Raw genomic sequence first — 23716 nt, 5'->3', positions numbered from 1 at the left:
CGCCAAAACATCGCATAGCTCTCTGAGCACTCTTGGGTGCAGTTTGTAACCAGTCCTGCTCTGTATCATAGGCAAAAAAACTCCACACTTTTCAAAATGTAATTTTTCAAAAAACGGGACCAAAGCCACCACTGTGCACAGTTGCCATCTGTATATTGTTGATAAGTTGAGGCTTTTTCTCCACTGATTAAAAATGGTTCTTTCATGGGGTATCTCCACCACTAGGCTAATAAAAGTTTTTTGGTTTATTGAATTTATATATTGTTATTGCAATTTGTATTCTTGAGAGACGTTTAAATACCTACATAATGTAAATGTGCATGAATCGATTCTCTTTCATTTGAAAGGAAACTCTGCAATGAGAGGGCATAGGTTGAAGTTAAGAAGTGATAGGCTCCGGAGTATTCTAAGGAAATACTTTTTTTCCAGAAAGGGTGGTAGATGTGTGGAACAGTCTCCCGGAAGAGGTGGTAGAAACAGAGACTGTGTCTGAATTTAAGAGGGCCTGGGATAGACACGTGGGATCTCTCGGAGAGAGAAAGAGATAACGGTTACTGTGGATGGACAGACTAGATGGGCCATTTGGCCTTTATCTGTTGTCATGTTGGGTTAAGAAGCCTGTTTTATCACATGTGTTTGGAGCCTGTGACACCCAATGTAACATTTGCAGATCAATACTGCTTAATAAACTGGTCCTATCTGTCTATGGGGGATGTTCTTTTTTTTTTTTTTTTGTGACACAGCCTGAGCGGAGGATTGTTCGTTCTGCTTTCCCCGACGATGCGACCGGCAAAATGGGGTACTCCCGTTGGCTTCATTTGGATACGGTCTGGAAGCTGACGGAACAGCATAAGTGGCCCATTTTTTTTGTTAACCGCTGTTTTTGAGGACTGGGGTCTTTTTGTCCCTGTGAATGTATTACTCTGCAACCTGCTTTACGAGAGGATTTGAATACTGCCTTACCAAGTGGAGTTTTTTTTGACTTATGCCTGGTGTATGCCTGCTGCATTAGCCACTGCTTTGTTAGTCTGGCGTCAATAGCATGGCGTTAGCTCCTCTGGAGCATTTATGAGGTCTTTTTCTCCACTTGTAAGTTTGTATGGGCCTATGTGATTCTGTATCCTTTCTCTAGCAGTAGAAGAACAGTTTCGTTCTACTTATTAGTTGGATGTTCTTTGTACAAATAATTCACAATCTAAAAGTTAAATACGAGAGATTTTCAAACTGTTTCTGCTCTTTTATTTTTTTTAGAGAAAGAACAAACCAGGGGAACAAAACCACAGATATAAATAAATACAACAAAACAGAATGGAATTGTCCAGATCAGAATGATGTGCACTAAAAAAGTGTCCTCCAACTCATCTGATAATATGAAGATTTTTATTTCTCCAATGTCACATTGGTACATTCGAACGATTCTATGACTCATAGAATCGTTCGAATGTAGCAATGTGACATTGGCGAAATAAAGATCTTCATATTATCAGATGAGTTGGAGGACACTTTTTTAGTGCACATCATTCTGATCTGGACAATTCCATTCTCTTATTTTTTTTAAACATTATTTATGAAATATCTCACTTCCCATGAAAATATGAAAACTTTCTGAAGAACCCTCATAGGTTACATTATCTTGAAGATAGGTGACGGGTGCAGCATAGATCTAATGCAAACATTTACTTATTTAGATTTCTATCCCGTCCTCCTGGAAGCTCAGATCAGGTTACAGCAAAAATATACACAGTAGGTTAAGGACAGACAAATCATCACTTTGTTATTTTCAACTACAAACTACAAAACCTTCAAGAGAGATACTAAAACCATACTCTTCAAAAAAATACATAAAACCTATCCAGCACGACCAATCCCAACCCAACATCCAACACTCTCTATACCCTTAATACTCTCTAATATTCTTATATTTACCAAACGTTATCTAAAACCCCATAATTCACCCTATTCCTATCTCCTAAAGACTTCTACTTCCCGTTGGCAACTCTTTTACCCGACATTTTTATTATCTTAAAAATTTTAAGTCATCGCTTATTTTATTCCTTCAAATTTTGAAAGTAATTCTTGTTTTAGTTTGGATATAATCCGCCTTGAACCACAAGGTAATGGCGGAATAGAAATCACTAATGTAATGTTGGTTACAAAACATGAAGTATTTAGGAGGAAAGGTTTAAAGAGGAGTCTGAATGCTGGTGTCCATTCAGCTGAAGCACTGGATTCAAGCACGGTAAAATATTTGCTATCCAGAAAAAAAACAACAACCCAAGAGTGCGCCATTCTGACCTCATTGGGACTTTTTATGATATACCTCCTTAGAACCTACCTATGAAGTAATGTCCTCAGCAAGGTTTCTTTCACAAGTTTCTCTTCCTCTGTCACAGCCTCAGCCTCTTTTTCTGCAAGATAACAACTCAGTTTTAGCAAGAGATGAACAAGGTGAGTAGAATGCACTTGACACTACAGAGGGTAATTAAAGAGTGCTTTATCACACACTTCAAAGATTCTCCAGCTCACTAGTATTTCCACAGTCTGCACGCTCTGATAGTCTTAGCATTAGTATCACTACAATCGGCTAGATTCACAAAGCAAACCGATCGTGTACCGATCGGTTTGCAACACCTTAGCGACCCCGGCCCGATTCACTTACCTCTCTTCCGACCGATCCTCCATTCCGCGCATGCAAATGAGGGCAACAGCGTGCAAAGTAGGCAGGGACGTGATTCACTAAACAAAACCCTGCAACACCGACTTGGGCTGGCCGATCAAAAAAAGTGACTGCTGAGGACCAGTCGCTGAAGCCCTTTCCAGCTGCCCTACCTTCTTCCGCCCTGTCAGCCCCTATCCTGCAGCCCCGAATGCACCTGCCTGCCTGCCCCGAACACGCTGCCTTCCCGCCCTGAACATGCTGCCTGCCTGCCCCGAACATGCTGCCTGCCTGCCCCGAACATGCTGCCTGCCTGCCTCCCTTCCCCGCACTGCAAGCCCGTGGTTTTAACCCGCGGGCTTAAGCGGGTTAAAACCACGGGCTCCAAAAAAAATGATCGTCTATTTTTTTTTAAACTATGCCGGCCCTGAGGTCCAGCGCATGCGCAGACCATCTACCAGCAAGATAGCTCCAATTTATGAATCAATTAAATTAGGGCATTAATTTCCACAGCATTGTATAGGGTTGTTTATCTGATGCAAACAGCAGCACAATTTGTATATTTTTAACTAGTATTTTAGCCCGTTCCATTAACGGGTGCTAGAATATATGTCTGTGTGTCTTTATTTCTGTCTCTCTCTCCCTCCCGCTGTCTGTCTCTCTCCCTGGCCCCCTTTGTCTGTCTGTCTTTCTGTGTCTCTCCCTGCCCCTGTCTGTCTCTCTCCCTGCCTCCTATGCAGCACCATTTCTCTCCCACCACTTCCCTGTGCAGCAGCCACAGCAGCATTCCCTCCCCCTCCATTTCCCTCCCCCCACACCACTTCCCTGTGCAGCAGCAGCGTTTCCCCTACCCCCACTTTCCCTTCCCGCGGTCTGGCCGGCTCCCTTAGTCCCTTACCACCCCCCCTTCCCTTCCTGCGGTCCCGACAAACCTTCCGATTCCAGCAAATCAGGGCAGTAGAAGGCCCCGAAGCAGTGTGTGTAGAGTGCTGCAGACACTGCTTGAATCGGAAGGTTTCAGGACCCGCAGCCCTTGCCGGACCCAAAGCGAGCTCTGGGGTTTTTTAAGTCCGTTGGGGGAGGGGAGGAGAGCAGCTCCTCTCCCTTCCAGCTCCGTGCTTTTTGGCTTTATCCTTCAGACGGCAAGAGCCGCCGCAGCCGATAGGCTCTACGCCGCCTCGCACATGTGCACTCCTACCTGCGGGTCCCTACAGCGCACGGAAAACGGGAGCACGCAGGTGGGAGTGCGCATGCGCGCTTAGGGCTTTATTATATTAGATAGTTGTGGTATTAAATTACCTTCCAGAAGCTCAACCGATGAGGTGCAGATGGACTGCCCAGCCTTGTTGGTGGCAATGCAAGTGTATGTTCCTGTGTGCGCCTTCTCAATATCTAGCAAGATCAAACTGTGGTGCATGTTGGAGCTCACAACTTTGTACCCCGGTGTTTCTGGTTTGATCCAAAGGACATTTTCAGGAGACTCTTCTTTTAACCAGGTAATCATTGGAGGTGGATAGCCTATGAAAAAGAAACAAACAATGTTCTTCCAAAAATGGCATTTTTAAAAAATTACAGTATAGTTATAGAAGCTTGTGACTGGACACGGTTTTTGCCTTCATGAGACAGTCTCCGTTTTCCCAAAATACTAGCTGGTAAGTCCCTCCTGTCTGTGCCCTTCTCTTCCCCCGCCAGCTCCAGACTCCATCCCTTATACCTTGCTGCGCCGTATGCTTGGAACAACGCTGCCCAAATCCCTATGGCGGGCTCCGTCTCTGGCAGTATTCAAGGCCCAGTTAAAAGCCCACCTTTTTGAGACTGCTTTCAACTCCTAACTCCTCTTACCTTGGGTTCTGCATCTCCAATCTTATATGTCATGTCTGTCTGTCCAAGTTAGATTGTAAAAATAATAACTTTATTCTTTTATACCGTCATAACCAAAAGTTCTAGGCTGTTTACACTAAAAAGAGCTGGACAATCAGCAAAATACAATAATACAGTAAACAATACTAATACAGTGGAACCTTGGTTTACGAGCATAATTCGTTCCAGAAGCATGCTCGTAAACCAAATTGCTCGTATATCAAAGCAAGTTTCCCCATAGGAAGTAAGGGAAACTGCTTTGATTGGTTCCACCTCCTCCCCCCCCCCTCCACGAGGCTACCGGCGCTGCTCCATTCCCCCCCCATTGAGGAATCCGACGCTGCTCCAAACCCCTCCCCGCGATCCAGCTTCCCCCACCTGTGAACCAGCATCCCCCCCCGCTCGCGTTGCCCCCCCTCCACCGCGATCCTACTTTCCCCCTCCCGAGCAGTCAATGACACCCTTTACCCGACGGCACCAGTGCCGGTGCCCGAAGATCCTCCCTCTTCTGGCGCGGCTGGGCGGTGCGTCGGAGATCCTCCTTCTTCTGGGCTGGACTGGCTTTGAGCATGCGCAAATGCTCAAAGCCAGTCCAACCCAGCCCAGCCCAGAAGAAGGAGGATCTCCAACGCACCGCCCAGCCCAGGCCGCGCCAGAAGAGGGAGGATCTTCGGGCACCGGCACTGGTGCCAAGTCGGGTAAAGGGTGTCATTGATTGCTCGGGGGGGGGGGGGGGAAAGTAGGATCGCGGTGGAGATGGGGGCAATGCGAGCGGGAGGGGATGCTGGATCGTTGGGGGGGATGCCGGATCGCCGGGGGGGCGCTTGTACAGCGAGGCAAGCTCGGTTTACGAGTCACCAAGTTTGCGAATGTTTTGCTCATCTTGCAAAACACTCGCAAACTGGTGCACTCGTAAACCGAGGTACCACTGTATTTGTAAAATAGAATTTCAATGATAAAACTCACTAAGTAATAAACTTATCGAACAAAGTAGTCTTAATTAAATTCCGAAAACTGCAATAGGCTAACATAGCTTGCTGAATACATTTACCTAACCAAGATTGTTGCCTACCAGCTTGAAATGCTAAGAAAGTCTTAAATCTACACCCATTAATTTTTGGATAAGCAAATAAGTAGAAGTTTCTAGTTTCTCTTGATGGTCTATGCAACACAAAATGAGGAAAAAGGGTAAGCTGGAGACAATCCCGATATCAGCTTAAAGCAGATATAGGAAAATTTGTAAGCTCTTCTGAGCAGGGACCATCTATTAAATGTCAAAATGTATAACACTGTGAATGCCTTTCAATGCTATATAAGTGAGACACTCTACACCTACGCCGACGACATTCTTGTCCTCCTCGAGACCGACTCCAACCTCACCAACCTCGCTGATAACATCTCTTCTTGTATAACGAACCTCCAATCCTGGGCTCTCACCGTTCAAATGAAACTCAATGAGACCAAAACAAAACTCCTTTGGCTAGGCCCAAAATTAGATCAGCTGCCCACCCTCATCCCACTATCCTCAGGCACCAACCTGCCGCTTGAACACTCAAGCAAAGTTCTGGGAATCATCTTGGACTCTACACTGTCCTTCAACGATCACCTCAACTCCTTAGTAAAAAAATGCTTTTTCAACCTTCACATGCTAAGAAAAGTCAGATCCTGCTTCCACCAACAACACTTCGCTATCCTCGTTCAATCCATTATTCTTTCTAGACTGGATTACTGCAACTCCATCTACCTAAGCCTAACAAAGAAAAGCCTTCTCAGACTCCAGCGGATTCAGAATACCGCGGCTAAATTAATTTTCGCAAAAAGCAAATTTGACCACGTCTCCCCGCTTCTATCTAAGCTTCACTGGCTCCCAGTTTTCCTCAGGGCCCACTACAAATGCGCCTGCCTAACCTTCAAGTCATTACACGGTATCCTTCCTCCCCTGTTTCCACTATCCTGGCTCTCCGCAAATCCCAACTCCACCAGATCCTCTCAGAAATTCATACTATCATTCCCCTCTTTAAAAGGCATTTCCCATACAGGTAAACTTGGAACATCCCTCCTCTTCAAGATCACCGAGCTGTGGAACAGCTTATCCGCCCCTCTCCGGAGCGCGACCTCCCTCCAACACTTCAGAAAACATTTGAAAACTTGGCTTTTCTCCAAAATGTAACCACTCCCTCCCTCTCCTCTACACCTAACCTCTTCTCTCTCCCCTTATTGCCAAGCTCTTCTTCTTTCCCATTGTAACTCCTTTCTTTTGTAACTCCTGTAAACCGTGTCGAGCTCTACTTCTGTGGAGATGATGCGGTATACAAACTTAAGGTTTAGTTTAGTTTAGTTTAGTTTAGTACCTAATGAATTGTGTGCTTTTTCTTGATAAAATTAAATCTATAAAAATTATATCCTCAAAATTATAGCAATTCAAACTATTATTTTGGAGAAGCCCATTGAAAGGTATTTTGTATTTTAATTCTTTATTCATTTTGGAAATCAAATACATAGTGCAAACAGTTGAACAATCAAGTAATATAACATATTGCACTCTATTCCAACAAATAATATAGAACTGTTTAAACTGCCCCCCTCGCCCTAACCCTCCCACCCGCCCCTCCTGGATGTATATAACAATTTTTTATGAATCAAAGGGAAATAATGTTAATAACTCAGATTCATATCTTACAATACTTTGTTAACGGGCCCCAAATTTTCTTGAATTTGCTATGGCGTCCCCTCTGTAAAGAATAAATATTTTCAAACTTATAAATATGGCATAAGGATTCCCACCAGAAACTATAATTTAAATTATCCCAACTTTTCCAATTTTTCATTATAAGCTGCATGGCTACTCCTGTCATGATGAGGAGCAATTTATTCTGGTTTGCATTGATTGGTCTTTTGGGTAATATCATCGTTCCAAACAATATTACATCATATGACAATGATAATGGAACTTCCAATATCATAATAATTTGACCCCAAATGGATTTCCAGAATTTAAGTATCAAGGGACAATAGTATATCAAATGATCCAGTGTCCCTATATCAAGATGACAGTGCCAGCAAGCATCTATTAGATTTAGAACTGTCTAACTTTTGTAATCTAACAGGGGTCCAAAAAGATCTATGTAACAAGAAAAACCAGGTTTGTTTCATAGATGCTGACGCTGTACATCTCATTCTCCAATTCCAAATTTGTGGCCATTGAGATGCAGAAATCTACTGCTTTGTCTCAATACTCCAAATGTCTCTAAGACTAGTTTTTGGCTTTTTATTAAAATATTCATATATTAATTTATACCACTGGGCAGCCTAATGACCTAGGAAATCCATCTAGAAGCATAGGACCGGCAAACTATACTGATCTTTTAAATTCCGCCATTCAGGGAACCCTTTCTGAATAGCCTTGCTTCAACTGCAGCCATTTAAATGCTTGGGACTTTGAAATACCGAAAGATTGTTGTAGTCGTGAAAACTCAAGCATCTTCCCATTTGATATCACCATCACCTAACGTGCGTATACCTGCCTGCATCCAATGCTTCCAGATGACTTTATATCCGCCAATTTGAATCTTGGAGTTCAGCCATAGGGACTGGCACGTGGATTGATGAATCGGAATCGGTGTTAGGTTATTTATAAATTTTAATGTTTGCCACATGGAAACTAAAATTCTATTGTCCTTATATAGCCTAGGTATCTTGATACTTAAAACATGAAATTTTGTGGGATGAATAAGGAGAAAGACAAATCTCAGCATTCAGCTTCAATGATTGGCTAAAAGAAACTGGCTAGATCCATGTATCCATGCCAGTCTGGCTAGGAACAGAAAACAGCTCTTGTATCCCTGTTTGATGATCTCCACTGAAACTGTGACAGGGGGAGAAAAAGGCCACATTGAGAGATGAAAATGAAGCTAGTTACCCAGTTAAGAGCCAGCACTAAAATGAAAAAGTGAAAGAAACAGAAGCTCCAGGTAGATATGTGAAATAATTATACAAACCAAGTTTTCTCTTTACCTTCAACTTTCACAGAGAGTGTGATGCTAGCACCTTTCCCCACTTTCTTATGTGTAAATCTTTCCAGGAATCTAGGAGGAACCAATACCTCTGGAACATCTGTAGAAGATAATTGTTTAGATAACACTGGAAAATTATCAAAAAAATATTGAGAAAAATCTACAGTACACTACATAGTCCTTACCATACAAGTGAAGATCACTGTTTTGAAAAGTCTTCAATAAACTTCATCTTAGATTGTTGAACTTAAAAATTTGTGTATTAACAAAATCACTTGAGTTTTTATGAGTAATGATTGGGACTCTAGCCTGCTGGCCATTAAGTTACAAGGGGCTATGAAACAGTTTCATCTACATGGTGGATTGCACTTCTGGAGACAAGTCCTTGGACTCTGGTGGTACAGTACAGATAACATTGGAAATGTAATGTTGAAGAATATGATAATGTAATGTAATGTAATTTATTTCTTATATACCGCTACATCCGTTAGGTTCTAAGCGGTTTGAAGAAAATATACATTAAGATTATAAATGAGAAGTAAGAAGGTACTTAAAAAATTCCCTTACTGTCCCGAAGGCTCACAATCTAACTAAAGTACCTGGAAATTAATAAAGAAGAGAAAATAAAGATGGTTGAAAAAAGAAAAATTCTATGTGAATTTATAGGATGGAAATTAAACTGACAGTGAAGAACTGTATGAAAAATACATATGGAATTCAGTTAGAGAGGGTAGGTTACAATCTATTTATGGTATTTGTTTAATTGGAAGGTGTTAAGGTGGGTAATTTGGGGGAAGGTTATCTGAAGGTAGGTGAATCTTCTGGAGGTAAAAGAGGAGGGGTTAAGATATTTGGATGAATTTTTTGAAAAGCAGGGTTTTGATTTCTTTTCTGAATGTTTTGAAGTTGTCTGATATTGTCATAAGATTGGAGATGGAATGGTTGATTTTTGCTGCTTGTGTTGCTAGAAGGTTGTCAAACATTTTCTTGCGTTGTGTGCCTTTGAGTGGGGGGAAGGAGAAAGGGTTCGAGGTTCTTCTGTGTCTTGAGGTGGAGATTTGGTTTAAGCGGTTGTTTAGATAGGAGGGGGAAGAGCCGTGTAATGCTTTGAATATCAGGCAGTAGAATTTGAATTGGATTCGTGCTTGTATGGGTAGCCAGTGAGAGTCTAAGAAGGCAGTTGTTATGTGATCATATTTTTTGAGTGAGTAGATCAATCTGAGGGCGGTGTTTTGTATGGTCTGGAGTTGTTTTATCATAGTGGCTGGACAAGGAAGATATAGGGAGTTGCAATAATCCAGCAGACCTAAGACTAGGGATTGGACGATTAGTCTAAATTGTGCTTGGTCAAAGAATTTTCTGATTTTACGGAGATTTCTCATGGTTAGAAAAGCTTTCTGGGTTGTTTTGTTGATCTGGGGCTGCATTGTGCATCATCTGTCTATCGTAACTCCTAGGAGTTTTAGTTCGGGTTGTATTGGGTATTTGGTATTTTTGATTTTCAGTTCAGTGATGGTAGGTGTTTGGGCTTTTTCGAGCAAAAGGAATTTTGTTTTTTCAGAATTTAGTTTTAGTTTGTGATCCATCATCCATTTTTCTACTGTGTCTAAGGTTGTTTCTAGCTTTGTTGTGGTGGTGGTCTCTGATGGGTCGAATGGGAGGATTATGGTGATGTCATCAGCATAGCTGAAAGATGTGACATCTAGGGTATCTAAAGTGGCTCCTAGGGAGGAGATAAAGAGGTTGAAGAGCGTAGGTGAGAGAGGTGATCCTTGTGTAACTCCGCAGGGATTTGTCCATGGTTCTGATTTGATATCATTGTATTTTACCCTGTAGGTTCTAGATTTGAGGAACCCCTGAAACCATTTGTAGACCTTGCCTGAGATTCCTATGGCGTCGAGAATTTGTAGTAATAAGGTGTGGTCAACTAGGTCAAATGCTGCGGAGAGGTCTAATTGTATTAATATCATTTTTTTTCCTTTACTGATGTGTTGTCGGGTTGTATCTAGTAATGTGACAAGTAGTGTTTCTGTACTATGGTTAGTTCGGAATCCTGATTGTGAGGGGTGGAGTAGGTTATGTTTTTCCAGATATTCGGTGAGGTATTGTGCCACTAGGCCTTCTATTATTTTAACGTACAATGGTATTGAAGCGATAGGTCTGTAGTTGGAGGGGCTATCTATTGGGCCTTTGTGATCCTTTATGATTGGAGTGATTAAGATCTCTCCTAGGTCCTGTGGGAATTGGCCTTCTGTCAATGTGGTTTGAATCCATAGCATGAAGTTGGTTTTGAATGTGGTGGAGGCGTTTGATAATATGTAGGTGGGGCAATTATTTAGGTCACTGGAAGCATGGCTGTATTTATTGTAGAGTCGGTTCATATCCGACCAGACTAGAATTGGGAAATCGGACCAGCTTCTGTCTGCTACGATGGCTTCGCTAGTTGATGGGTTTGTTGTTATCTTTTCTAGATGGGTGTGTGTGTTGATGAATGTAGATCTGATATTGGTGATCTTGTTTTTGAAATGGTCTGCTAGGTGGATGGCTGTTGGTGGGTGGATACCTTGGGTGGAGAGGTAAGGTTTGGTATCTGTGAGGTTCTTTAATAGATTAAATAGCTTTTTTGTGTCTGGGATTTTTTTGCCTATCATATTGGAGTAGTAGGCTTTTCGTTTTTCCTTGAGTTTGGTTTTGTATTGATTAATTTGGTATTGATAATGAAATACACAATCTTGTGTCTTACCTTTTGGTTTCTCTGCTTCATGTTTCTTCTCAGTTTCTAGTTCGTCTGGTCCTTCAAAAAGGTGGTAAATAGTATCAGGAACTACATTTTGAAATATTGCCTTTTATCATGTAAATCATGTGTACATGTAATACATGTAATACAGTGTGTACATGTAAATCATGTGTACATGTAATACATGTAATAGTGTGTACATGTAAATCATGTGTACATGTAATACATGTAATAGTGTACATGTAAATCATGTGTACATGTAATACATGTAATAGTGTGTACATGTAAATCATGTGTACATGTAATACATGTAATAGTGTACATGTAAATCATGTGTACATGTAATACATGTAATACAGTGTGTACATGTAAATCATGTGTACATGTAATACATGTAATACAGTGTGTACATGTAAATCATGTGTACATGTAATACAGTGTGTACATGTAAATCATGTGTGTACAGGGGCAATACACTCAGGGCTCCATTTACTAAGCTGCGCTAGCGGTTTTAGCGCGCGCGCCAGATGCCAACGCCAGCATTGAGCTGGTGTTAGTTCTTGGCGCGTAGTGCGGTTTTAGCGCCACTAAAAACGCTGGCACACCTTAGTAAAAGGAGCCCTCAGTCCAGCGAGTTTCCAGTTTTTTCATTCCATCAGAAAAATACTCCGCCAAATACTCATTGATGGCATCAATGACTTTTAATGGACTGTGGTGCCATCTCATGGAAATTTACAAAACGTTTTAAACTACTCTCATGTAAGACAAAGAGGAAACACAACTGACACCGGAGAAGTACTTCAGATAAACATTTTAAACAACACATTTTGGGAGTCATTTACAAGTCGCCGCTAAAGTTACGCATTCACACTGCGGGCGACCAACAACTTAGGCGTCCAAATAGATTAGATAAGCCTAATTAATGATTTTAACAAGCAATAATTGAAAGTTAGAAGTCCAAAGGCTGTGTGTGATTCACAAAATAGCCGTCCACAATTTTGTGGATGCCCATCAGAAAAAGCTGCGTCTAACGGGACAGGCATGGGTGTGGCTTTGCGATAGATGTCCATTTACAGAATCACATGCCACTCAGCATCCTAACGCATCTACATTCGCGCCTAAAATGTAGATGTTGCAATAGCAGGTCCACTTTTGAGCGTTAGTTGGGTGCAAGTTAGGTGGATGCAACTTAGGTGTTACTTAGGCGTGCCGGAGGCGTCCATATATATAGTAGATGATGGCAGATAAAGACCCGAATGGTCCATCCAGTCTGCCCAACCTGATTCAATTTAATTTTTTCTTCTTAACTATTTCTGGGCAAGAATCCAAAGCTCTACCCGGTACTGTGCTTGGGTTCCAACTGCCGAAATCTCTGTTAAAACCTACTCCAGCCCATCTACACCCTCCCAGCCATTGAAGCCCTCCCCAGCCCATCCTCCACCAAACGGCCATATACAGACACAGACCGTGCAAGTCTGCCCAGTACTGGCCTTAGTTCAATTTTTACTATTATTTTCTGATTCTAGATCCTCTGTGTTCATCCCATGTTTCTTTGAACTCAGTCACTGTTTTCCTCTCCACCACCTCTCTCGGGAGCGCATTCCAGGCATCCACCACCCTCTCCATAAAGTAGAATTTTCTAACATTGCTCTTAAATCTACCACCCCTCAACCTCAAATTATGTCCTCTGGTTTTACCATTTTCCTTTCTCTGGAAAAGATTTTGTTCTACGTTAGTACCCTTCATGTATTTGAACGTTTGAATCATATCTCCCCTGTCCCTCCTTTCCTCTAGGGCAGGGGTCTCAAAGTCAGGTTTTCAGGAGTTCCCCATTGAATATGCATGAGATCTATGTGCATGCACTGCTTTCAATGCATATTCATGGGGGAAATCCTGAAAACCCGACTGGATTGCGGCCCTCAAGGATGGACTTTGAGATCCCTGCTCTAGGTATACATATTCAGGGCTTCAAGTCTCTCCTCATACGTCTTCTGGCGCAAGCCTCCTATCATTTTTGTCGCCCTCCTCTGGACCGCTTCATGTCTTCTTACGTCCTTCGCCAGATACGGTCTCCAAAACTGAACACAATTCTCCAAGTGGGGCCTCACCAATGACCTGTACAGGGGCATCAACACCTTCTTCCTTCTACTGGCTACGCCTCTCTTTATACAGCCCAGCATCCTTCTGGCAGCAGCCACTGTCTTGTCACACTGTTTATTCGCCTTTAGATCTTCGGACACTATCACCCCAAGGTCCCTCTCCCCATCCGTGCATATCAGCTTCTTACCTCCCAGCATATACGGTTCCATCCGATTATTAATCCCCAAATGCATTACTCTGCATTTCTTTGCATTGAATTTTATAGGTGAATGGGGCTTCTAACACCCAAAAGTAGACCTAGTTTTGCAAAGGAGTTTTCTTTACACCAAAAAATAGGTTTAGTATGTAATATATATATATATATATATATATATATATGTGTATGTATGTATGTATATATATATATATATAAATATATTTATTTTTTTTTAATTTATTTATTTTTTTCATGTGCTTTGATTGAGGAACATAGAGGCCAAAAGAGGAACTGGACAAATGTTGAAGATACTTGTTTGATATTTAGCCTAGAGAAATTAGTGCTTTTGAATCAAGAGGATATAAGCTTGGCTTTTGAATTGACAGGGTGTGTGGTGCAGTGCTTAGAGCATAAAGCTACAGCCCCAGTACCCTGAGGTTGTGGGTTCAAACCCTTCACTGCTCCTTGTGACCCTGAGCAAATCACTTAATCCCCTTAAGCCCACGACAGCTGGGAAATATGATAAAGTAGGCGGATATAAAACTGGGCTGCCTTCTGCATGCCATATTCGACGACTTCATTGTAATTATTTTCACTGATTGTCCAGCTCTTCTTGATGTAAACCGCCTCAAACTACCATGGCTTTGGCAGTATATAAGAATAAAATGATTATTATTAGATAGAATTTTAATGCAAAAACAGCATAAAATCGCCTTTCTAATGATGCCATAACGCTAAAAAGCGATAATATATATATATATATATGTTGTGAAACATCTATGTGACACCTAAAAGGCGATTCTATAAAGCACGCCTAACTATATAGATGCACTTAAATTTGCAGAGCACCGCTGAGCCTGATTCTCTATTGTACATCTATGCTTAATCGAATCGCGCTCAGCGTTGCGCTGCTGGACGTCTAAACGATGCCTAACTTTTAGACGTCTTTTACAGAATTTGCCCCTTAGTGCACTGGCTATAGGCATGTGCATTTTGAACTTTAATGTACGCTTTCTCTTCTGACTAAATCACGCCACGCTGAGTGTCTCTTTTAACGTGACTATTTATACCGTCTATGTACATATAACTATTGTTTCTGTATTGTCATACAGTGTACTCGTCTTTCTTTGTATTATTTGTGAGTTCATCCTTTTGTGTTTCCTCCATGTTGATATTCCCCCTCTTCTCCTAACTCCCTTGCTCTTGACTGATGAATCTAATATAATAAAATGCTAGGCCGCGCATGCGCACTAAAAAAACGTGTTCCCTGATCCGTCGCGAAAACACGAGTGTGTATGCGCGCGTTTTACGTCATCACCTACTCTCCACCTCGCGCCACCGATCACTGTCATCACCTGCTCTCCACCTCGCGCCACCGATCACTGTTCCTCCTGCACCATGCCATGCCAGGCATGTCCGCCGCCGGCCTCGAGCTCCTGGGGGACAGCGGCGCGAGCCGCCCGGCGGTGCTGTGCTGGGGTCCCGCCTCCCGCTTCCGCCCTACATGGCGCCGCCAGACCCGGCCCTACACTGAGATCCGCGATCAGGGTTGCCATGGAAACCCCGCCGCAGCCTCGCGGCTAGGTAGGGGGACAACAATGGCGCTTATGTTCAAGCCGCCGCCACGACTCCTCTCTCGAACCGCACCAAGATCGAGAGAGGAGCTGTGGTGGGGGCTTGAGCATAAGCGCCATTGTTGTCCCCATACCTAGCTGCGAGCCTGCGGCGGCCTTCCTCACCCGCCTCTCATGGCTGGCGGCCGGCGAACCCTAATGCTGACATTGAATCCAAGTAAACAACCGGGGCTGCCTAAAGAAACAAAGTTTCACGGTGCTTGGCCCGCCAAACAATTCCTGCCGTTGCTGAAATTTGCCCCACCGTTCCTTCTCTTCCTCCATCAGGTACAGTTCAGCTCCGCCTATGTTAAAAGGAGCTGCTTTTAAATTGGAGCCCTGCCGCCACCGTAACACGTTCCCTCTGCCGCGGTCCCATATGTCAGAAAAGGGGCGGGACCAAGGCAGAGGGGAACGTGCTACGGCAGTGGCAGGGCTCCGATTTCGACGCGGCTCCTTTTAACATTGGTGGAGCTGCACTGCACCTGATGGAGGGAGGGAAGGAAAGGTGGTTGTGCGCTGTTGAGCCCCTCTTTGTCCTCAGACCCTCTCCTAACTGCTCCCTCCTGTCTCAGACCATTGGGTGGAGGTGCCTGTCTTCAGCTGCAGGGATGGAGGGAGGGAAGAAGAAAGAAGGGGCCCTGGCAAGCGAGTTATCAAAAACCAACCATAGCCTGGGACCCCTACATGGTATGAATAATGACCAGACAACAAAAGGTAAGAAAAATAATTTTATTTTCTGTTTTGTGATTTCAATATGTCAGATTTGAAATGTGTCTTGAGGGAGGCTGCCGCTGCAGCTTTGGACAGAGGGGCACCATTTTTGTGGGAGCCGGCCTTAGGAGAGGCATGGGACGCGGGGACGGATGCGGGAGGGGCTGCCGCTGCGAAGGGCTTTGGAGGGGGAGCCAGCCAGACCGCGAGTGTGGGGACGTTGTAAGCGCGGATTGGTCAAGGAGCCGCCGCTGCCGAGGCTTTGAAATTGTTCTCCCACCGTCACTCCCTCCCGCCCCGGCTCTGCCTCTGCCCCTGCCCAGGTTGAAAAGCAGGAGACATCTAGCACCCGTTAATCTAACGGGCTTAAACACTAGTTACAAATAAATGAATATTGGTACCAGATCCCGATATGTGTCACATTAGGAAAACTGTATTGAAAAATCCTGCACTGTAACTATGGTAAATTTAGCTTGTACACTGTCTGTGTGTCAAATTAGGATAAAACTTGCACTGTAAGGATAACTATGGAAAATTGTAACCTGTATATTATGTATATAGTGGTACCTCAGAATCCAAACGCCCCAGAACTCGAACGATTTGGAATCCAAACTTTTTTTTTTCTTCATTTTTGCCCCGGAATCCGAACACTGCTTTGGAATCTGAACTGCAAGCAGTGCTCAGCCCAAAGCTTCCTCTCTGACGCAGCTTCCTGTTTCCGCCTGGGAGGGAAGCTTTGGGCTGAACACCACGTGCAGCTACCGTTGCTGATCTTGCTGTCTTGCCGATGGGGGTCCCGATCTTGCTGCCTCTGCTGCTGGGGGTCCCGATCTTGCTGTTTCTGCCAGGTGGGCCCGATCTTGCAGAGTTTGTAGGACCAAGGAACAGATTAATCCAGTTTCTATTCCTTTCAATGGGAAAAATTGTCTTGGAACTCGAACGGGGTTCTGGAATGGATTAAGTTCAGATTCCAAGGTACCACTGTATTAGTGTTAGACCCCTAGTATGTGCCAAGTTAGGATATGTTCTTAAAATAGACACATACTTGCAAGCAGCTAATATGTACTTAGGTGCATTCAGTCATTCTACCTGTATAACTCCTGTTTTCCAATTGTATCAATATCAGCCAATGTTTTCATCTACACAGAATTCTGTCTTTTCACAGAGAGGCAAATTTAGTTAGCATTTTTAAAAAAAAAATTTCGTCTTCCATTCACAAACTTGTAGATCTACTTTCTCAAAAAGGACTACCAGTCTCAGATGGCTCAAGATCAGAATGAGAAGGCAAGCTGTTTACCTTTCACAACCAGTCTGGCGGAGGTGTAAGCTGAGCCAGAAGCATTACTCAGGTATGCCGAATATTCACCAGCATCCTCCTTGCAAACATTCAGAATTTCGAGGGCGTGAAGTTTTTTCTTGTCGGTCATCAGAACTTTGTCCGATGCTCGCATATGTTGGCCGTCCTTGAACCAGTACACGCGAGGGCATGGGTATCCTGAAAGACAAACACATTCACGTTGACGAGAGTGACTGTTCCTGACCGTACTGACTGATGAGAAGGTGAGGAGATCCAAATTGTGGGCATGTATTTTGGGCGTCTTTCCTCTCGTTTGTGTCGCAGCTCGTGCATGCTCAGTACTTCTTCCCCCAATGTCACCCGAGTGGCCATACACTTCCTTAAATGAGGCTGGTGGTGCATAGGGTAATAGAAAAACAAAAAAACTCTGTGGAGTGACGCTGTTCCTAAATGGACTTTATTTGAAAGTGTCAAAGTTCCAAAGGTACATTGAAATCATCCACATAAAATAATTTCATCCACATAAAAGCCTTGCATTTGCATTATCTCACTTCCGGCTCACCACATAATTGTTTTCCACGTACTCACCTTTATTTATTTATTTATAGAATTTTACAATATTACCAAGCATATACATCTTGTACAGTAAAGTGAGATCAAACAACATACTGAACTAAATTTCCAAAATTAAAATATACCACAATCATAATTCAGTTGAAAATAAAAATAGATAAATAAGGTAATAATGATCTAGCTGATCACACACTAGTCCTCCATATATTGGATCCAAGATTTAAAGAGTAGGACAAATATAAATCAAATTAATTAAAAGAAAATCCATGTCTTACTACAGTGCGGGGAGCTAACCTTCCATGGGCGCTGTTATTCCTTTTTCAAGACGTTTCGCTGAGAGAAAACTAATCAGTTGAGACGGTTCTGTAAAAATATACTTCAATGATAAATATCTAACCACACATTTACATGGATATCTCAGAAAGAAAATACCCCCTATTTGAGTCACTCCAGGTTTTAAAACGTACTCACCTTTATAGGACCCCCAGGGACCCCTGAAGAAGACTTTTTGTCGAAACGCGGACAGTGTATCCCTAGCGGACTAGGTCCTTTAAGGCTCTTATGTGGATGATTTATTTTTATGTGGATGATTTCAGTGTACCTTTGGAACTTTGACACTTTCAAATAAAGTCCATTTAGGAACATCGTCACTCCACAGAGTTTTTTTGGTTTTCTCTGGATTTTCTTCTTTGTGGATATTTTGGGGTCAATTCCTTTTGTTTTTTGCATAGGGTAATAGGACAGCTAATGAGAAATTTCTCAGCCCCTTCCTGGAGGCAAACCTACCAGTTGGGTTCTCAGGATTATTTCAATAAATACACATTAGAAGTGCATATTTATAACATAACATAGCAACATAGTAGATGACGGCAGATAAAGACCCAAACGGTCCATCCAGTCTGCCCAACCTGATTCAATTTAAATTTTTTTCTTCTTAGCTATTTCTGGGCAAGAATCCAAAGCTCTACCCAGTACTATGCTTGGGTTCCTACTGCCAAAATCTCCGTTAACACCTACTCCAGTCCATCTACACCCTCCCAGCCATTGAAGCCCTCCACAGCCCATCCCCCACCAAATGGCCATATACAGACAGACAGAGACTGTGCAAGTCTTCCCAGTACTGGCCTTAGTTCAATATTTAATATTATTTTCTGACTCTAGTTCCTCTGTGTTCATCCCACGCTTCTTTGAACTCCGTCACCGTTTTATTTATTCAATTTTCTATATTCTCCCAGGAGAGCTCAGAACGGTTTACATGAGTTTATTCAGGTACTCAAGCATTTTTCCCTACTACTACTACTATTTATTATTTATATGGCGCTGAAAAGGCGTAGCACTGTAAATTTTAACACACAATAGACAGTCCCTGCTCATAAGAGCTTACAATCTAATTTATTACGGGGTTGGGGAGATTATGGTAGAGGAAATGATACAGTGGGTTTAGGTATCTGACAGCAGTGAGTGGGAGTTAAAGAGTTGACAGTAGTAAGGAAAATGGTAAAAACCAGAGGACATAATTTGAGATTCAAGAGCAATGTTAGGAAATTCTACTATAGGGAGAGGGCGGTGGATGCCTGGAATGAGCTCCCGAGAGAAGTGGTGGAGAGGAGAACGGTGACGGAGTTCAAAGAAGCGTGGGATGAACACAGAGGATCTAGAATCAGAAAATAATAGTAAATATTGAACTAAGGCCAGTACTGGGAAGACTTGCACAGTCTCTGTCTGTCTGTATATGGCCATTTGGGAGAGGATGGGCTGGGGAGGGCTTCAATGGCTGGGAAGGTGTAGATGGGCTGGAGTCGGTTTTGACGGAGATTTCGGCAGTTGGAACTAAAGCACCGTACCGGATAGAGCTTTGGATTCTTGCCTAGAAATAGCTAAGAAGGAAAAAATTTAAAAATTTAAATTGAATCAAGTTGGGCAGACTGGATGGACCATTTGGGTCTTTATCTGCCGTCATCTACTATGTTACTATATTTCAAAAAAGTAGGCTTTTAGCTTGGATTTGAACACTACCAGGGACGGAGCAAGACGCATTGATTCAGGCAGACCGTTCCAGGCATATGGTGCCGCAAGAAAGAAGGGACGGAGTTGGAGTTGGCAGTGGAAGAGAAGGGTAGAGATGGGAGGGACTTGCCCCAATGAGTGTAGATCAAGGGGGGAGGGGAAAATAGGGGGAGATAAGTGAGGAGAGATATTGGGTTTTTTTTAGAGCAAATGCACTTGTAAGTCAGCAAGAGGAGTTTAAACTGTATTTGGAAACTTTCTGTCCTGGCAGGCTCACAATCTATTTAATGTACCTGGGGCAATGGGGGGGATTAAGTGACTTGCCCAGGGTCACAAGGAGCAGTGTGGGTTTGAAACCACAACCCCAGGGTGCTGAGGCTGTAGCTTTAACCACTGCGCCACTGTCAAGACCCCATTGTATACAAATGTATCTCGTGCAGACTCATTGTGGCATCCTAAAAAATGACTGGCAAGGCATGCCTCAAAGAGAGAGTTGAGAAGCAATGAGCTAATGCAACTCATGACTCAGAGATGGTGGGCTCACAATTTCTCATTATATGCTCATTATCACACAATTTGCCATTATGCAGCCTCCCACACAGGGTCTACTATTGCTTTGAATGACAGTTTTGCATTCACTGGTCTTCCTGAACAGCTATGCAGTACCCTCCTCCTTTCTAAGTTCACATTGGGTGAATGACGGTGGCAGATAAAAAGGGAATATTTGTAGGTCATAGCTTGCACCGGACCAGCAAACAAGTTCTTTCAGCGCTTCGTAATATTCACTGTTCACACCTCTATGGCTTTAACAAGTACTCTGTACCTTTCACCTTTAGCTGGAATTTGGCCAAAGGGGTTCCTGGTGACACCTGAAGGTCCCGAAGCTCTTCCAGAATCTGAGGCAGATGCCCTTCCTCTGCGGTTGAATCTTCGCCTTCTTGTTCTCTACTGGGTAAGTACAGAGTTGCATGCAAAGCTGGATTAAGACAGAATGAATTAACCAACAAGCAAGATACCACTCGGCATTCCCATGGAAGTTCCAATACTACAAATAGGGAAGGGGTAAAACGCGGACCTCACAGACCTGACGGACCTTGCGGATCTAAACCCGTACGGCCTTAAAAATCTGAGGTCCGTGTCGGTCCGTGTCCGTGGCATTTGTAATTGCTGTTGCTGACAGACCTTGATGAGATTTTTGCACTGACGGATCCGTCTCAGCATAGGGAGGGAAAAGTGTTAGGATCCGTCAGCGCTAAAAATCTCTTCCAGGTCTGTCAGAGCCAGAGACTAGTGCTGGAGTTTGGAGACTTCTTTTCCATAACGCACGTCCAAAACCTATGTCCACGCTCTCTTGGCTTCTGCTCTTCCGCTCCAGCACTAGTCTCTGGCTCTGACAGACCTGGAAGAGATTTTTAGCGCTGACGGATCCTAACACTTTTCCCTCCCTATGCTGAGACGGATCCGTCAGTGCAAAAATCTCATCAAGGTCTGTCAGCAACAGCAATTACAAACGCCACGGACACGGACCGACACGGACCTCAGATTTTTAAGGCCGTACGGGTTTAGATCCGCGAGGTCCGTCAGGTCCGCGTTTTACCCCTTCCCGGAGAAATAGCTTCTCTGTTCACGCTTCTTCAGACATTCAAAATGACTGTTAAAAAAACATCTTCCACTGAAAACAGAACTACCGGTAATCAAGAAGATGCAAGCATTATAACAGCTATTTAAGGCACACAGTTTAGCTACACCCTAGGACCACCTCTAGCTCTCCCCCTTTCTAGGTATGTAAATGTAATGCAGGCAATGATTTCCCCCAGATAAAAATTAACTGCACCACGGTGGCAGTGAAGGCGGCCTTTTTAAATCTTTTAAAATACTGTTCTCAATATGCACAACACAATAGCTTCAAGTTTTCGTGGTTACAATTCCACCGATTTTGTACCTTGACAGATAGCTTTGAGCACTGAAGTACGAGGAGGTTTCCGTTGCTTCTGCTGTGTCGTAGTCTGAACTGGTCACTGTCAAAACGTAAAATAATAGGATCGTCAAGAGTGACTGAGCTTTACAATTTCACCACTTTCTAGACTAGCTCAGATGTACTTACAAATGCTCAGTTTGGAGAAAGTACTACCATAATGCTAATATTTTATAGTTCAAAACTATTAAGATACTTTCCTCAAGCAAAGTGACACAAAGAAGAAAGGGACTTTAGCAATTCCTAAAACTTACACATAGAGAGGGGGCATTTTCAATAGGATGTCTAAGTCTGTGTTTGGACTTTTGGGGAAAGACGTTCAGAAATCCAGCAGAGAAAATGTTCGTTTTCAAAACTGTAAGATGTTTATGAGTTAAAAAAAATAACTTATTTAGACATTTTAGCCCTTACTACGTCTATCTTTTTTGCCCATTCCCAAAAATAAAGACATCCACAAGAAAAACGCAGGAAAGCAAGCTTTCCCAACATCCAGGAAGCCTGCATTCTTAGCAAATTATTCAGACAGCTGAGCACACAACAGTGTGACGCAAACATAGGGCTCACCATATGGGCAGAGCAAATCAGGGCAGTAGAAGGCCGCGAAGCAGCGTGTTTAGAGTGCTGCGGCCGCTGCTGGAGTCAGGAGGTTTGGCAGGACCGCGGGAAGGTAAGAGGGGTGGGGAAAAGGGACTAAGGGAGCCGGCCAGACCTCGGCGAGGGAGGGTCGGATGGGAGGGTCAGACCGCGGTGGGAGGGTCGGATGGGAGGCTGAATGGGGGTTCGGGTGTGCCAGGGAAAGGGGGTGGGGGGGGGCGAAGACGCCGCCGCCGAAGACGAACTGTCTTACAGGGAAAAAAAAGCCCTAAGCGCGCATGCGCACTCCTGCGGCCACAGACCTACAGATCAGGGAACACGCAAGTAGGAGTGCGCTTGCACGCTTAGGGTTTTATTATTATAGATGGATTATACTCTTCTATAAGTTACATAGAATGTGCTTGAGCTGTAACATTATTTTATAATTTTTGCAGAACTATGCACTTTTTAATAATGCTCTGCAATATTTGGTCTGCTAATATTCTGCACATTACCATACGTTGCAGCTATGATTTTGTGCCATTCTGTGGGCTATGTACCATACTTACTGTCTACTCGCAGTTCAGCTTTAGTTGATGAGACTCCCATCCTGTTTTCTGCCAAGCAGCGGTACACTCCCATATCAGTGGGAACCACTGCCGTAATAATCAGCTGGTAGCAACCTTCTTGGTCTTCGTTGATCATGAAATGGTCATCTTCTTCGATCACTCTTCCATCCTTAAACCAGCGAACAGTGGGGATAGGCTTGCCAATGACAACACAGTCAAAGCTGACTGGGTAGCCATCTTGCACCTCTTGGTTTTGCAGTTCAGTTATAAACATGGGAGCTTCATTTGTTAAATTTAAAAGACATAAAACAATTTAAATAACATGCAAAGAGCAACCGCCAAAAACATTTCAAGTAATTGCACTAATCTGCACTTGAGTACTGTAAAAATGAAATGAATGCCCAAAATATTTTCTTGAAATATATATATATTTTTTGTAATTTGTTGTCAAATACAGTACTATTCTGTTTAAAGTTAATATGGTTCACACTATATTGAAAATATTGATTACTTAGTATTGAGAGCTCAATCTGAATTAAACAAATGTATTTTGATTTCTACAGTGTAAGCGTTGTTTAATTTAGTATAATGCAGAGCAGGGGTGTCAAAGTCCCTCCTCGAGGGCCGCAATCCAGTCGGGTTTTCAGGATTTCCCCAATGAATATGCATGAGATCTATTTGCATGCACTGCTTTCATTGTATGCTAATAGAGCTCATGCATATTCATTGGGGAAATCCTGAAAACCTGACTGGAGTGCGGCCCTCGAGGAGGGACTTTGACACCCTTGAGGTAGAGCATTCTCAGAAAGGTTCCATTGAAGAAATCTAATGCT

At 43.2% G+C, this 23716-nt stretch overlaps 1 protein-coding gene across 16 annotated transcripts in view; it reads right to left on the bottom strand.

Moving 5' to 3' along the window:
* Positions 1-23716, bottom strand: part of OBSCN (obscurin, cytoskeletal calmodulin and titin-interacting RhoGEF) — a 762040-nt gene that overhangs the window by 260058 nt on the left and 478266 nt on the right. For 14 of the 16 annotated variants that reach the window (XM_033931804.1, XM_033931806.1, XM_033931808.1 and 11 more), the window contains 8 exons: positions 22884-23162; positions 21709-21784; positions 20590-20714; positions 17187-17384; positions 11273-11323; positions 8531-8629; positions 3956-4174; positions 2336-2408 (listed from right to left, as the gene is read on the bottom strand). In XM_033931804.1, coding sequence (XP_033787695.1) covers positions 2336-2408; positions 3956-4174; positions 8531-8629; positions 11273-11323; positions 17187-17384; positions 20590-20714; positions 21709-21784; positions 22884-23162 — 1120 coding nt within the window. The remainder of the gene's footprint in view (positions 1-2335; positions 2409-3955; positions 4175-8530; positions 8630-11272; positions 11324-17186; positions 17385-20589; positions 20715-21708; positions 21785-22883; positions 23163-23716) is intronic. The other 2 variants (XM_033931805.1, XM_033931819.1) reach the window with 1 other exon arrangement.

Source organism: Geotrypetes seraphini, chromosome 2, assembly GCF_902459505.1.
Source record: "Geotrypetes seraphini chromosome 2, aGeoSer1.1, whole genome shotgun sequence".
Taxonomy (NCBI): domain Eukaryota; kingdom Metazoa; phylum Chordata; class Amphibia; order Gymnophiona; family Dermophiidae; genus Geotrypetes; species Geotrypetes seraphini.
This window is presented reverse-complemented; position numbering and strand designations above follow the sequence as displayed.